The sequence below is a fragment of the Setaria italica genome, chromosome IX (assembly GCF_000263155.2).
Source record: "Setaria italica strain Yugu1 chromosome IX, Setaria_italica_v2.0, whole genome shotgun sequence".
Taxonomy (NCBI): Eukaryota; Viridiplantae; Streptophyta; class Magnoliopsida; order Poales; family Poaceae; genus Setaria; species Setaria italica.
In genome coordinates, this window is record NC_028458.1 from 57,219,522 (window position 1) to 57,234,615 (window position 15,094).

Genomic DNA, 15,094 nt, shown 5'->3' on the forward strand with positions numbered 1-15,094 from the left:
GTTGCTTGGCTGTAATTCTGAACAGAAGAAACATAATTCAGCACATAGACTTTAGAGTGCTTCTTGTTGTTCATAAATCCAACATATGAACAATACTGCCGGTTAATGAAATTGCCGGTATCAATACTAGTATTGCTTGCTCTTAAGTCTTAACTTGCTGGTTAAAGAAAAACCATCGTATGCGTTTACCTTGAGGTTCCCAAATTTACATTAACTTAAGATAGTGATGGTGGTATGTGGCAGTAATAGCAGTTCCTGTAGTGTTCCTAACTTGTTTGGTTGTTCATTCTTTCTGTGCAGATTGAGCAATGATGCATAATTTGTACATACTATTTTGGGCAGAAAAATATCTATAATTGTGGTCAATGAACTAGCTGATTTGGCAGAAACTGTTTCTTCTTCGGTTTTAGGTTTTGTGCCTTTTAGACTGCAAGCATGGATGACTTTGTATGAAACCTTGTTAGACCAAATAATCTGTCATTGAAGGATGCAAAAAAAAAAAATCCATGTTCTTATGTGCGCTGATAATTCTGTGGCAGTAAGCTGTTCTTGTCGACGATCTTGGCAGGCATGACGCGGAGGAGGTTACCCAACTTCCCCGGCACAGCGCCCGATCATGAGGACCCGGAGGTCGTTGTCGATCTTAGCACCGGCAAAAGCACCGGCAAAAGCTGCATTGGCATTGCAATTGGAGGTGCGGAATTGCTGTCTTGGAACCCGCCTGCCGTGCTGCGGAGGAGGAGGGCCGCCAGTGCGCCGCTGGCGATGCCTACGGCCGCCATAGATTCTACTCCTACATTCTAGAGGGAGTGGCTGCTTGTGCTGTGTCCTCTCGTTGTTGGAGATGCGGAGCGGAGGCGCCTTCTGAAAATACGAAGCAGAGAGGCAGCCACCAACAGCCCACCAGGTCACCACAAGGCCGTGGCGAATCGCGACGCGGTGGCACCAAGCCGCAACGGTTGGGTTGGGTAAGCCGCTGAGCCCCTCCCTCCCCCAAGGCCCCAGCAGTCGAGCGCCGCCCGCCCACCGCCACGCTCTCCTCTAAACCCTAGACCCTAGATCTCCCATCCCTCCCCCCCCGATCCGCCTCCGCCGTCGTCCCACCGGAGGAGGAGGAGGGGTTCCTTGGCGGCGCCATGTACCTCTACAGCCTGACGCTGCAGCGCGCGACGGGCGCGGTGTGCGCCGTCATCGGCAGCTTCAGCGGGCGCGACACGAAGAAGTCGGCGGCCTCCGGGTCCGCCTCCACGCAGGAGATCGCCGTCGCCCGGGGCAGCACGCTCGACCTCCTCCGCCCGGACCCGGAGACCGGCCGCCTCCGCACGCTCCTCTCCGTCGACGTCTTCGGCGCCATCCGCTCGCTCGCGCAGTTCCGCCTCACCGGCGCCACCAAGGACTACCTCGTCGTCGGCTCCGACTCGGGCCGCCTCGTCATCCTCGAGTACTCCCCCGACCGCAACCGCTTCGACAAGGTCCACCAGGAGACCTTCGGCAAGTCCGGCTGCCGCCGTATCGTCCCCGGCCAGCTACTCGCGGTCGACCCCAAGGGCCGCGCGCTCTGCATCGCCGCGCTCGAGAAGCAGAAGCTCGTCTACGTCCTCAACCGCGACGCCGCCGCGCGCCTCACCATCTCGTCCCCGCTCGAGGCGCACAAGTCCAACACTCTCACCTTCTCCCTCACCGCCCTCGACTGTGGATTCGACAACCCCATCTTCGCCGCCATCGAGCTTGAGTATGCTGAGTCTGACCGCGACCCCACGGGGCAGGCTGCTAACCAGGCACAGAAGCTCCTCACCTTCTACGAGCTCGACCTGGGCCTCAACCATGTCTCCCGCAAGGCCTCGGAGCCCATTGACAATGGTGCCAATCTTCTAGTGACTGTCCCTGGTGGCGGCGATGGTCCGAGTGGGGTTCTTGTGTGCTGTGACAACTTCGTGCTGTACCGGAACCAGGGGCATCCAGAGGTTCGAGCTGTTATTCCACGCCGTGCTGACCTACCTGCTGAGCGTGGTGTCCTCATTGTTGCTGCTGCTACACACAGACAAAAGAATTTGTTCTTCTTCTTACTACAGACCGAGTATGGTGACATCTTCAAGGTCGACCTTGAACATAGTGGGGAAACTGTTACTGAGCTCAGGATCAAGTACTTTGACACCATACCTGTGACATCAGCTACCTGTGTGCTGCGATCAGGTTTCCTCTTTGCTGCTTCTGAGTTTGGCAACCATGCACTTTACCAGTTCCGTGATATTGGCCGGGATGCGGATGTCGAGTCCTCTTCAGCAACACTTATGGAGACAGAGGAGGGGTTCCAGCCGGTTTTCTTTCAGCCAAGGCCACTAAAGAACCTCATGCGCATAGATGAGATCGAGAGCCTCATGCCAGTCATGGATATGCGTGTTGCGAATTTATTTGACGAGGAAACACCCCAGTTGTTCACAGCCTGTGGCCGTGGTCCACGCTCCACGCTGCGCATCCTGAGGCCCGGCCTTGCCATTAGTGAGATGGCACGATCGATGCTGCCCGCAGAGCCTATTGCTGTGTGGACTGTCAAGAAGAATATCAATGACATGTTTGATGCCTACATTGTCGTGTCCTTTGCTAATGTTACGCTTGTGCTCTCTATTGGTGAGACCATTGAAGAAGTCAGTGACAGCCAGTTCCTGGATACCACACACTCCCTTGCAGTCACGCTCCTTGGTGAGGACTCTCTCATGCAGGTCCATCCAAGTGGTATCAGGCACATCAGGGAGGATGGCCGTGTCAATGAGTGGAGGACGCCTGGAAAGAAAACTATTACAAAGGTTGGATCAAACCGGCTCCAGGTGGTAATCGCTCTCAGTGGTGGAGAGCTCATATATTTTGAGATGGACATGACTGGTCAGCTCATGGAGGTGGAGAAGCAGGACATGTCTGGCGATGTTGCATGCCTGGCCATTGCGCCCGTTCCTGAGGGTAGGCAAAGGTCCAGATTTCTTGCTGTAGGATCCTATGATAACACCATCCGTATCCTCTCGCTGGACCCTGATGACTGCCTGCAGCCTCTAAGTGTGCAGAGTGTATCATCAGCACCAGAGTCACTCCTATTCCTAGAGGTCCAGGCATCAGTTGGTGGTGAGGATGGTGGAGACTATCCAGCCAACCTTTTCCTCAATGCTGGCTTGCAGAACGGTGTTCTTTTCCGGACCAATGTTGATATGGTTACGGGTCAGCTATCAGACACACGGTCTCGATTCCTTGGCCTGAGACCTCCAAAGCTGTTTCCCTGTATGGTTAGCCACAGGCAAGCAATGCTGTGCCTGTCCAGCCGTCCCTGGCTGGGCTATATACATCAAGGTCACTTCCTCTTGACACCTCTGTCCTGTGATACTCTAGAATCTGCTGCATCCTTTTCTTCTGATCAGTGCTCAGAAGGTGTTGTTGCTGTTGCCGGAGATGCCCTACGTATTTTCACCATTGAACGCCTGGGAGAGACTTTCAATGAGACGGCCATCCCTCTGCGCTACACCCCAAGGAAGTTTGTGATTCTACCAAAGAAAAAATATATCGCTGTCATTGAGAGCGATAAGGGTGCTTTCAGCGCAGAAGAGCGAGAAGCTGCTAAGAAAGAGTGCCTTGAGGCTTCTGGTGCAGCGGAGAATGGAAATGCGAACAATGGGGATCCAATGGAGAATGGTGATGGTCAAGAAGATGGTGCTGAGGAGGGCAACACATTTCCTGATGAACAGTATGGTTATCCAAAGGCAGAATCGGAGAGGTGGGTTTCCTGCATTAGGATCCTTGATCCAAGGAGTAGGGACACTACCTGTCTACTGGAATTGCAGGACAATGAGGCGGCTGTGAGTATTTGCACTGTAAATTTCCATGATAAAGAGCACGGCACTCTTTTGGCTGTTGGCACTGCCAAGGGATTGCAGTTCTGGCCAAAGAGGACCCTTGCTGCTGGGTTCATCCACATATATAAGTTTGTCAGTGACGGGAGGTCACTTGAACTTCTACACAAGACACAAGTGGAGGAAGTACCTCTTGCATTGTGCCAATTCCAGGGACGGTTACTTGCAGGTGTTGGTTCAGTGCTCAGACTATATGATCTGGGGAAGAGAAAATTGCTTAGGAAATGTGAAAACAAGCTTTTTCCGAAGACAATTGTGTCTATTCATACCTACCGTGATAGGATCTACGTTGGTGATATGCAAGAGGTATGCTCTCAATCTTTGTTCAGTTCTGTTGCATTCCCCTGCTTGTGATTTTTGTCATGTGGATGCACTTTAAGTATCTAAGGAGCCAAGAAGACAAAATTTAAATATTAAATTATGTATAGCATGATATATTGTCAATCTCGGTCTGGTCGTGATGTTCACAGTGATTTGAAGTACATGACATTTTCATATTTGATTAGGCTTAGCAGGATATGTTTTTTTTTTAATTTACTAATGTGAGTTTGAAACGAATTATCTGCCATGCTTGAATCATGTAGAATTGTGAATATACATGTACCTTCTAGGTTTTTTTCATGATATTTTTCCCCTTGAGTTTTCTTATATTTTTTTAGAGTTCTAGGGCAATGGCCCCCATCTTGAGACAAAATCCAGTTTGCAGTATAGGATGCTGGTGATACAGCAGTTTGTCAAAAAGGCCAAACTGGCCACCACCAGACAGGAGCTGGTATTGCATTGAAAGCGATGTAGGCATAACATCGAAGCCAGAACTTTTTTTTTTACACATTCATTCCAGCTGCGAGATCGCCTAAGTGCAGCTTGAGATAAGTCTACCCCTGGTTCTCCATGATTTTCAGGACCCTGTTAGGAACTTTATCCAGGCATTAGTTAGATCTGTTCATCTCTATGAATGACATCAGCTCCTCGTTCATCTCGGGTCCACCCCAGCTCTCACCCAGTATTTCTTCCAGGTTGAGTTGCCATTCTAGCTTCATCAAACACTGCTCCAGATGCTGTTGCCTGTTTACAGGACATGGCACCCTCCATAATCTCAGGAGGCCAGCAATTTTTCTCAGGAGGACACTCATATCTCTCCACCTGCCATCCTGGAAACATAACTCGTTCCTTAGTTTCCGCAAGCCCCAATTAGCTGCAGAACTACCCATATTGACAACTAAAAACTTCTTACTGCTAAGCCAACAGCAGCCAATAGACCCAAAGTTGGAGCCAATTTCTCTTTCACACACATCAGACTCAAACAGCAAGTGTGTGCAGTTTCAACTTCATTACAAAGCATGCAGGTGTAATCCTCAAAAATTTTCCATTTACCTCATTATCTCTAGTCAAGATTCTATTATAGCAACCACAGAAAAAAGTGCACTCTGGGGGAATGGACAAGCCCCAAACTGCAGGAGTATGAATGTGAACTACACCTGAAATTGATCGCACTGTACAAAGCTTGAGAAGAATAAATTCCATTTGATGAGAAAAATTGCAGACCATAGTATCCTCCTCAGACAGAGACAAAGTAGATGCTAGATATTTGATTTCTAACCACATTCATAAGCCTATCTACAGTTCTTCTAAAAGTGCATTTCAAATCTACGCCATCCCAAAGATCACAATGGTATGTGTCTGCTAATTGACGATTCTATTCAGCTCCCAGAACTGGATAGCAAAGCTAGAGGTGCCCGATGAGTTGTCTTCCCAAAATCCAACATTTTTTCCATTCCCTACTTTCCACCTGTTACCCCATTTGTCAGCTCTAGCTGCCCACAAAATTGGAAGCATTGTTACTAGGGGTGTAAAAGGTGTTTGGTTTGATGGTCCTGTATTTGTAATCCAAAATCTGTCTCCACTGTTTATTCCTATCAGCCGCATATCTTCTAAGCCAAGAAGCTAGTAGGGATAAACTTAGATCTCTAAGGTTAGGGATAATCCCTCAAATTCCTTTTGAGACTGACAACCTCGCAGTTGACTAGATGCTCCCCCCTTCTGTGTACCTGCATTGCTCCACAAACAGTTGAGTTAATTAGTTTTCGTATATACTGTTTAAGTGCTACATCTATTTTGATTCACACAGTTCCTTGTGGCCACTGTTCAGTGTTAGCTTTGCATGTTTGTCCACCAGATTGGGGCAGGCTTCCTTGCTTATATTTCTGATATATTTCTTTTATGTTTCCTTGCAGTCGTTTCACTACTGCAAGTACAGACGGGATGAAAACCAGTTGTATATCTTTGCTGATGACAGTGTTCCCAGATGGGTTACAGCAGCTCAACACATAGATTTTGACACTATGGCTGGAGCTGATAAGTTTGGGAATATCTATTTTGCTCGTCTTCCTCAGGATATCTCAGATGAGATTGAAGAAGACCCAACTGGAGGCAAGATTAAATGGGAGCAAGGGAAGTTAAATGGTGCCCCTAACAAAGTGGAGGAAATCGTGCAGTTTCATGTCGGTGATGTTGTCACAAGTTTGCAGAAGGCCTCTTTAATTCCTGGTGGAGGTGAATGTCTTATTTACGGAACTGTGATGGGCAGCGTGGGAGCACTGCTTGCATTCACCTCCAGGGAAGATGTTGACTTCTTCTCTCACTTGGAGATGCATCTCCGTCAGGAGCATCCACCATTATGTGGAAGAGATCATATGGCTTACAGATCTGCTTATTTTCCAGTGAAGGTAATTTTTTTCTAACCTTTCTTTAAACAATATTAATTCACTGTCAAGACATTGATCACAAGATGTTTCGTATCAGATAGCATATGTTCACATTATCGCACGAAATTTCTTTGGATGTCATTACAGCTGAACTGCAAAGACAGTTTGAAACACGCTGTTACTGATGAATTCTGTTCTGTTACAGGATGTGATAGATGGTGATCTCTGCGAGCAGTATCCATCCCTACCAGCTGATATGCAGAGGAAGATTGCTGATGAGCTCGACAGAACTCCTGGTGAAATCCTGAAGAAGCTAGAAGACATCAGGAACAAAATCATCTAAGTCCACGGTGTAGTTTGAAAGAAATAGGTAGCGGCAATAGAACCGTCTGGTCCTCGATGCTTCAAGAATTGCATCCAGTTTGAGCTGTTGCAGTTCTTCAAGATGTGATGCGGCATTCAACAAGTTCAGAGCAAGCTTGTGTTTTGATTCCTTTCTTATGCTAACTCGCCAGTCTGCGTTTGAGCCACTCAAGCATAGATTACATTACTGCATTGTATCCCTTAGAGCTGATTTCAGCTGATGTCTCGACTGTTTGTTACTTGGCTTGATGTAATTGAAGTTATTCGTGGATGCTTAGTCGGTAGCTACCTTGCTAATGTACCAGAGAAGTTTTTCGAAGTGTTAGATGCCTCAGTGCCATCCCCCTCAGATTGTTAAGCTGATGGAATCCTTAACTGCTATGCATCTGCTTGAATCTCGCATTACATTCAGAACATTTACTTTCAATTTAAGTTTCTTCCATTTTCTACTGTGTGCATGCGTGTGGTTTTTGGGTGTGCCCAGCTTATGCGCATAAAATGATTTGCTATTCGTTTCAATTGCACTTGAAGCAAATGATTTGCTCTTCGTTTCAATTGCTGCGCCTATACTGGATTGGACAGTGGTAGGCACCTTAACTCATCAGACGAATGTGGGTGATCAGCGACGAGCCGACGACAGAATCCACCGGAGATAGAAAAAAGGAGGGCGGAACGAGGGACCTCCACAATGGCGATGTCGACCAAGATGCAATTGATTGGTGATGGTGGCAGCAGCGAGGACTTTGAGAACGAGAGGCAACGCCAAAAAAAAAAAAAAAAAAAAAAAACTGAAATCTACAACTATCGCTGGTCGCCAGTCATCTCCGCTCCGCGTGAGTCATCGGCGCCTGTGTTTCCCCTCGCTGCGCTATGGTTCTGATCGCCATGGCCGCCGCCTCATGCTGCTGCAGCATCGTGCTGTTCGAGCTCGAGGGCAACATCCTACAGCTCACGTTGATGGCGTTGGCGCTGGATGGCGTTTCGTCATCAGCTCTAGAGATGCAGAGCGCATAGGCTGCAGAGTTCATGCACTGACAATTGACGGTTGCACGTTGCAGAAAATCGTCCGCGCATACACTCCAAGCCGAGCGCACATAAAACACTGCAAATCATACACTCGATCTGACACAAAAATGCTAATTCCCAGCAAGAGAAGTTTCTCCCTAGTTCCAACAGTACTGAGTACTCTCAACTGGGTGCTTGTAATATTTATTGATTCAGTAATCTCTTGTACCACATGGCAATGAAGAAGCACAAAGAATTCCACAACTAACAAAGCCGTGTAGCTCGGTGCTCGGATTCCCGCTCCAAGCTCGATCAACGCGAATTCAATCTCATCCAGTCTGCTTCGTTTATATTCGACTCATATATGAAGGACTAACAAAATTATGGTTTTCCGAGGAGAGGAGAGGCAGACCGTAGAATGCATGGTTTCGTGCCATTTCAATCCTTTCACGAGGACCATTCATCTTTTCATCTCTCAAGGCTTGACAATGTCTCTTGCTGGGAGCTGCCTGCAGATTTCGACAGGTCAAGTACTTGTCAGAACAGTATATGTGAATAGGTTGGAACGCACGAGTGAGAAAGGGGTGAGCTTTTTCACTTGACTGCACTCCTCAAGCACATTGTAAATTACCGAGTTATGCAGAGAGCAATGGCGGTACAGAACACAAACCTTTTTATCAGTATATTCTGTAATCTGTAAAGCCTCTTCAAGGATTGGGCATAGTTCAGCCGGAGCAACTTGCAACTTGCTTGTTTCCTTCCAGTGTCGCACACTCAAGATGGGTTGACTAAGCAGCTCAAAACATGCACCGATGGCAGACATACCCTGTCCAATGGAATGTTAATTAAAACAATTATGCCCAATGCATGCATGGCATATGCAAAACACAATAGTGAAGCACAAGATATAAAATGGATCAGGAAACTTTTCTTACTTCTGCAAACTTCACTTTTGAACAGATTCTCAGGGAAAAAATATAAGAACACTGTTATGAGAATACCTGAATCATACCCTTTCCCTTGACACTATCACCTATAGTAGTACACCATAGTATCAGGTACTGTTCTCTCTGTGTCCACTGTCATTTGTGAAAAAGCAAAATCTCTATTCCAGGAGTTTTCCATATTTTTTCCGTTCTTAAAATTCCAAGGAATCTTCTAGTTTCAGTGTACCTCACACGTACAAGTAAACATATGAAGTAAAATCTGAGCATAAACCAGTGCCATGTTTGTTATGCTTTATTCAACATCATAAGAAAACTAACAAAATGGGTAGAATGCCAATCAGGTTAATGTTCACAGCTGGGCAAGCAAAATTTAGTGTAAAGAAAGTGAGAAAATAGTACTACCAGCTCCAATAGCCTAGGCATTCTTCAGACCACGTGTTACCAGCTCCAATAGCATAGACATTCTTCAGGCCACTCATCACCTCATGAGTGACAAGATAACTGTTGGTCCCAGACAATGAAATGTGCCTGCCTCAAAAACTTAGCGAGTGGTTTCCTCCACTTGTTGGATCCTCAAAACCTTAGCCACAATAGCGAGCAACTGAGCACAAACCTCTAAACAATAGGGCATAGTTCAGAAGGAGCAACTTGCTTGTTTTCATCTAGGTGTAACACACTTGTTAAGCAGCTCAAGAAGTGCTCCTGACTTTTCCCTCAAACACAAGTAGCTCAAAAAATGCACCAACGGTCAAGGTGCTCCAAAGAAATACAAAATAGAAGCATATATATAACACAAAATGTAAAAGGGGCAGTTAAAAATGTCAGGAACTCAGGATTGTAAAAAGAATGTACAGTGAGTTTTATATCTTCTGCAATTTTTTCACCCTTTAACATTCTTCAATAAGATGCTGAGCATTGGAAGACAAAGGACAACTTTGCTATAAAGCTAACATGAATCACCCCCTTTCCCTTGGCAAGCATTTGCCCTTACCAAGCATGGTAATCTATTAGGAGAATTACATAGGTGTCAGCAAGCATAGGACGGGCAACTTTCTAAGGTTGTCAATGTATATTTTGCATGTCACACTCTTGTTTATGAAAGCTGACACCATTCCTGCAGCATAAAGAGAAAATATAATGACACAAGAACTCACCAATGTAGCATTTACAAAGTGCTAATTTCCAATGAGATCCATTATTCTTGAAAATTGAAGCAAGGAAAATCTCTTATGCATCTCGGTGGTCAAACAATATCTACAGATTCAGTTAGCTCTTGCACAGCATGGCCCTGAAAGAAGCATAAAGAATTGCATAACTAATAATTAAAGCCCATCAAACCAAGATACAGGCCAGCATCAATACAGAGGTACACGCTCCAAGCTTAATCAGAATTTACCAGTAGCATGGCGCACTCAATCCCATCCAGGCTTCGTTTATACTGTACTTATATACAGGACGACTATGCCATCCAGTTGAAGTGTAGCGGTGTAGCCCAAAAGTAGTATATAGTTCAGTTAAGTGGAAAGCAACAGCCAGAATGGTGATGTAGACGGAGCACAAATCTTTTTAGCAGGATTCTTCAAAGCCTCTTCAGGATCGCCCGCAGCCATGCCCGACAGCGTGAGCGCTCAAGCACGTGACTCTTTCTCGGCTCGGACGTGGCGATGGCGGATGGAGCGGGTCCTCTTGCTGCCGGAGAGCTGGCTCGTGCTGCCTAGGGCTCGAGTGGGGATGGATCGCGCTCCGGGCTGCGACGCACGGCGGCGGCGGCGAATGGAACAGAAGGCGGCGAGGACGGCGCAAGGGCCGGAGCACGAGCCGACGAGGAGATAGAGCGGCAAACCAGGGTCAATTTGTAAATAATCACGATCCAAATAAGGGGGTTTTATGTAAAATAGTCGGATCGCGATCAATGATTGCGATCCAAATCGGGGGGCTATCTCAAAATATTTAGGGCCTACCTGTAAAAATTTGGGCCGGCGACATTGCCGCCGGCGAGGTGGCGCCGCCGCCGCCGCCATGGCCCCGTGTGAGCCCCCGACGAGTTCCCGCGTGCATCCGCTGGCTCCCGCTCCCCTCTTGCGCCGCCGACGGCCCTCGCTCCTCCAGGGATGCCGTGGTGGCCTGAGACTGATGAGCCTACAGCTCGGCGCTGCGGCGCCCGCGCGCGGACGGCGGTCGCGCTGGTGGTGGTGCGGGCCGCGGGTGTCGTTTGCTCGTCGCTAGCCCTGGCATTGCAGAGTGGGTAGGGTTGGTAGCTTCCTCTTCTTCACCAATGTCTTGGCTACTGTCTTGGGCTCCGGCTCCGGCTCCAGCTCCGCTCCTCGCCCCATTCCACCTGCCGTCTGGTGGTCCGCCGACGGCAGGTGGTGCTCCCAAGTCCCACAACCAACATGCTACATGTTGTAGAATGCATCCGCACATACAGTCGACCTGACACATTGTAAAATGTTAATTTTACCTTTCAAAAATAAAATGTTAATTTCCATCAAGAGATTCAAGAGTAGTTTCTTCATGAGGTACTCTCAACTGCGTGTTCATATAACAGGCCATCATAAAGTTTATTGATTCAGTAATCTCTTGTACAACATGGCAATGAAGGAGCACAAAGAATTCCACAATTGACAGAGCCCCTATAGCTCAAACACAGGCATGCTCCAAGCTCGATCAAGAATGATCGGTAGCTTGGCGGATTTGATCTCATCCCACCTTCATTTATGTTCTACTAGTATACAAAGACTAACAAGATCATGGTGGTTTTCCAAGGAGAGATGGGCGGTACTGCGGTAGAATGCATGGCTTTGTGCCATCTTAATCCTTTCGCGAGGATCATTCATCGTTTCATCCCTCAAGGCTTAGAGAATATCTCTTCCTGGGAGCTCCCTGCAATTTTTGATATGTCAAGCATAATATATCAGAAGAGTAACATAAAGCAGCTAAAGGCATGAGTGAGAAGTGGTAATTTTTCACATAGGCTGCAGCCCTCACTCCTCAAGCACACCGTCAATTCTCCAGTTATGCAGAGAGCCATGACAATACAGAGCACGAACCTTTTTATCAATATTCTGTAAAGCCTCTTCAAGATTGGGTATAGTCCGGCCGGAGCAACCTGCTTGTTTTCTCCTGGGTGTTGCACACTTAAGCTGGGTTGACTAAGCAGCTCGAAAAATGCACCAACGGCAGAGACACCCTGTCCAATGGAACGAGAAAACGATCGTGGTGAAACACACCATGTTAAAAGTAAAAGGAACAGTTGCAAAAGTCAGGATTGTGAGATATCCAGGAAGCTTTGACATCTACTGCAATCTTTGCCTTTCAACATTTGTCAAAGAGATTCCCAGAATAAAAATGAACGGAATAAAGAACATGGTTATATTATTACCTGAATCATTCCCTTTCCCTTGATACTATCACCCATGTCAGGACTCAACTCTCCCTTGGCAAGCATTTGTTCATACCATAATCTGTGACCTCTTAGGAAAATTACATAAGTGTCAGCCAGCAGAGGACCAGCAAGTTTCTCAGGTTGTTCTGTTAGCACGTGAGTAATGAATATCATCTCTGATGTGCAACGAGCAAAATATACAGATTTGCTTGTTGCACTCTCATTTGTTAAAGCTGCCAACATTCCTGAAACATAGAGATATGGTGAAATGGAAACTCACAAAATGTAGTAAAACAAAGTAGAACATACTATCCCATTTTGTGCCCATGGCCATTTATGACAAATACAATGTTGAGTCAAAGAATAGAGATTATCAGAAAGTAAGTAGCAACTATTTAACTCTATATCCCTATTTCAAAATTTTCCAATTCGATTGTTTTTTTCTCTTAACATTCTAAGGTACTCTTCTGATTTTAGTGTACCCCACCCTGCCACCCATACTCTATTAAGGCAAGAGGTCATGGTAATGGCCAGATGGGTGACTGTTAAACAGATCAACTAAACTTTAAACATAAAAGACTTTCATAGGTCGGCGGAATGCCTACCGTGGGTTCCTCGAAAAAAATTCTTCCTCCAGTACTGAGTGCTCTTAAGTGGACGGTGTTCATATAACAGGCACTTAAAACATCTATCCAGTGATCTGTTGTACAACTGGCAATGAAGAACTACTTGGAGAATTACAGAGTCACCAAGCACAGGACAGGCAAGTTTCTCAGGTTATTAATGTATATTTTGCTCGTTACACTCTAGTTTACGAAAGCTGTCACCACTCCTGCAACATAAAGAGAAAATATAATGACACACGAGAACTCACCAGTGTAGCATTTCCAAATGCTAATTTCCAATAAGATCTTCTATTCTTGAAAAATGAAGCAAGGAAAATCTCTTAAGCATTTTATTCTCAGTGGTAAAACAATATCTACAGATTCAGTTGTCTCTTGCACAACATAACCCGGAAAGAAGCATACAGAATGGCATAACTAATAGTTAAAGCCCATCAAACTCAGATATAGGCCAGAATCAATACAGAGATACATGCTGCAAGCTTAATCAGAAATTACCAGTAGCATGGCACATCCAACTCATCCAGCCTTCATTTATATTGTATACTCATATACAGGACGACTAAGGCCATGGTTTTTGAAAGAGAGATGGGCGGCAGAGTGCATGGTTATGCCATCTCAATCATTTCGCGAAGAGCACTATTCATTGTTTCATCTCAAAAGGCGTCGAGAATGTCTCTAGCTTGGAGCTCCCTGCAGATTTCGATAAGCGGAAATTATCTCACATGCCCAAGCCCAAGTAAGAAGGAAATGGATTTTTCAGTTGAAGTGCAGCCCAAAAGTAGACTGTATATGGTTCAGTTAAGTGGAAAGCAGTAGCCAGAATGGTGATACAGATAGAGCACAAAGCTTTTTTAGCAAGATTCGTCAAAGCCACTTCAGGATCGCCCTGCAGCCATGCCCGGCGACGTGAGCGCTCAAGCACGTGACTCTTCCTCGGCATAGATGTGGCGACTGGCAACGGCGAATGGAGCGGTTCCTCTTGCAGTCTTGCTGTGGGAGAGCTGGCTCGTGCCGCCTAGGGCTCGAGTGGGGATGAATCTTCACGCTCCAGGCTGCGACGGACGGCGGCGGATGGAACGGAAGGCGGCGAGGACGTCGGCATAAGAGCCGGAGCATGAGCCGACGAGGAGATAGAGCCCCAAACCAGGGTCCAATTTGTAAATAATCGGATCGCGACTAATAGTCGCGATCCAAATCAGGGGGCTATGTGAAAATATTTAGGGACCTACCTGCAAACATTTTGGCCGGCGACATGGCCGTCGGCGACAAGGTGACACTGCCGCCGATGACCTCCGCTAGATTCGCAGCCATGGCCCCGTGTGATCCCCCGACGAGTTCCCGCGTGCATCCGCTGGCTCCCGCTCCCCTCTCGCGCCGCCGACGGCCCTCGCTCCTCCAGGGATGCCGCGGCGGCCTGAGACTGACGGGCCACGGGCCTACAGGTCGGCGTTGCGGCGCCCGCGCGTGGAAGGCGGTGACGTTTGCTCGTCGCCGTTGCTGACTTGGCCCCGCTCCTCGTCGCATTCCACCGGCTCGTAGTACTTCTAGCTCGTTTTCACCAGGGGACGCAGGCAGCGCTCCAATCGCGAGCGCCGTTGACTCGGCGTCTCGCGTGGACCCGCGAAGACCCACGCCGCGCCGCCCCGGAAAAGAGGACGGCCGGGCGGCCGCCGGCATGTCGCGGAGGCGAGGGAGGCAGGCTGCCGCTGGGCGCAGCGGACATGAGGGAGGCGGTCCGTTGCTCGGGCACAGTGAAGGAGAAGGTAGAGTACATCGTCGCAGGCGCCGTTCCACCGGGTCCGTCGCCGATGAGCTCGGACATGTACACCGGGCCGGTGTCGCCGCACGCGGACCGCCGCCGCAACTGGAAGCTTCACATCGCGAGGGGCCGCCCTTGCGCGGCTGGCCCGTGCTCCCGCTGGCACCGGAGCCGATTCTGTTGCGCCTGGATGATATCTGGATGTCCACCGGCGCGCTCGGCGACGGCGATGCGCCGACGCTGCCATGGGTGTCATGCCGCTATTTGCATCTTATGAATATCTTTTTTTTTTTGAGCAATAAGAGGCAGGTGCTCTGCCCATTCAGTATAGTAGGAAGCAGCAGAAAACGGTACAATTTAGAGAGAATTCATAAAAATTGGTTCCTATATGGCACTGGAAAATTTTGTCGT

The 15,094-nt window shown here is 47.7% G+C and overlaps 2 protein-coding genes and 1 pseudogene across 3 annotated transcripts; 1 reads left to right on the top strand and 2 right to left on the bottom strand.

The window, feature by feature from the left end:
• The first annotated feature begins 952 nt into the window (after positions 1-952).
• LOC101756902 (spliceosome-associated protein 130 A) lies at positions 953-7,395 on the top strand. Its single transcript, XM_004985814.3, has 3 exons — positions 953-4,199; positions 6,128-6,619; positions 6,804-7,395. Exons 1-3 carry the CDS (start codon positions 1,137-1,139, stop codon positions 6,939-6,941), a joined length of 3,693 nt encoding a protein of 1,230 aa, XP_004985871.1. The 5' UTR covers positions 953-1,136; the 3' UTR covers positions 6,942-7,395.
• A 689-nt stretch (positions 7,396-8,084) lies between these two features.
• On the bottom strand, positions 8,085-11,246 carry LOC105915089 (annotated as a pseudogene).
• Positions 11,247-11,447: 201 nt separating this feature from the next.
• Positions 11,448-14,952, bottom strand: LOC101757573 (probable glycerol-3-phosphate dehydrogenase [NAD(+)] 1, cytosolic). Of its 2 annotated transcripts, XM_022829632.1 has the most exons (5): positions 14,154-14,952; positions 13,420-13,614; positions 12,296-12,543; positions 11,964-12,103; positions 11,448-11,796 (listed from the first exon to the last, which is right to left on the bottom strand). In XM_022829632.1, the coding sequence occupies exons 2-5, from the start codon at positions 13,442-13,444 to the stop codon at positions 11,769-11,771; spliced, it is 441 nt and encodes a 146-aa protein (XP_022685367.1). In that variant the 5' UTR covers positions 13,445-13,614; positions 14,154-14,952; the 3' UTR covers positions 11,448-11,768. The 2 variants fall into 2 exon arrangements, 1 of the variants encoding a protein (XP_022685367.1); XR_002678994.1 differs by lacking the exons at positions 11,448-11,796; positions 11,964-12,103 and adding an exon at positions 12,904-13,130 and having other exon boundaries at positions 12,407-12,543; positions 13,420-13,976.
• Between the last annotated feature and the right edge of the window lie 142 nt (positions 14,953-15,094).

Excerpts from the sequence above, each read along its gene's own strand:
- LOC101756902 (XM_004985814.3), top strand. The coding sequence starts at position 1,137 with ATGTACCTCTACAGCCTGACGCTGCAGCGCGCGACGGGCGCGGTGTGC. Across the intron at positions 4,200-6,127 it reads ACGTTGGTGATATGCAAGAG|TCGTTTCACTACTGCAAGTA; the intron begins GTATGCTCTCAA and ends GTTTCCTTGCAG. Across the intron at positions 6,620-6,803 it reads CTGCTTATTTTCCAGTGAAG|GATGTGATAGATGGTGATCT; the intron begins GTAATTTTTTTC and ends GTTCTGTTACAG.
- LOC101757573 (XM_022829632.1), bottom strand. The coding sequence starts at position 13,444 with ATGAGTTGGATGTGCCATGCTACTG. Across the intron at positions 12,544-13,419 it reads TTGGATGTGCCATGCTACTG|GAATGTTGGCAGCTTTAACA; the intron begins GTAATTTCTGAT and ends TCTATGTTTCAG. Across the intron at positions 11,797-11,963 it reads TACAGAATATTGATAAAAAG|GGAGCTCCCAGGAAGAGATA; the intron begins GTTCGTGCTCTG and ends CAAAAATTGCAG.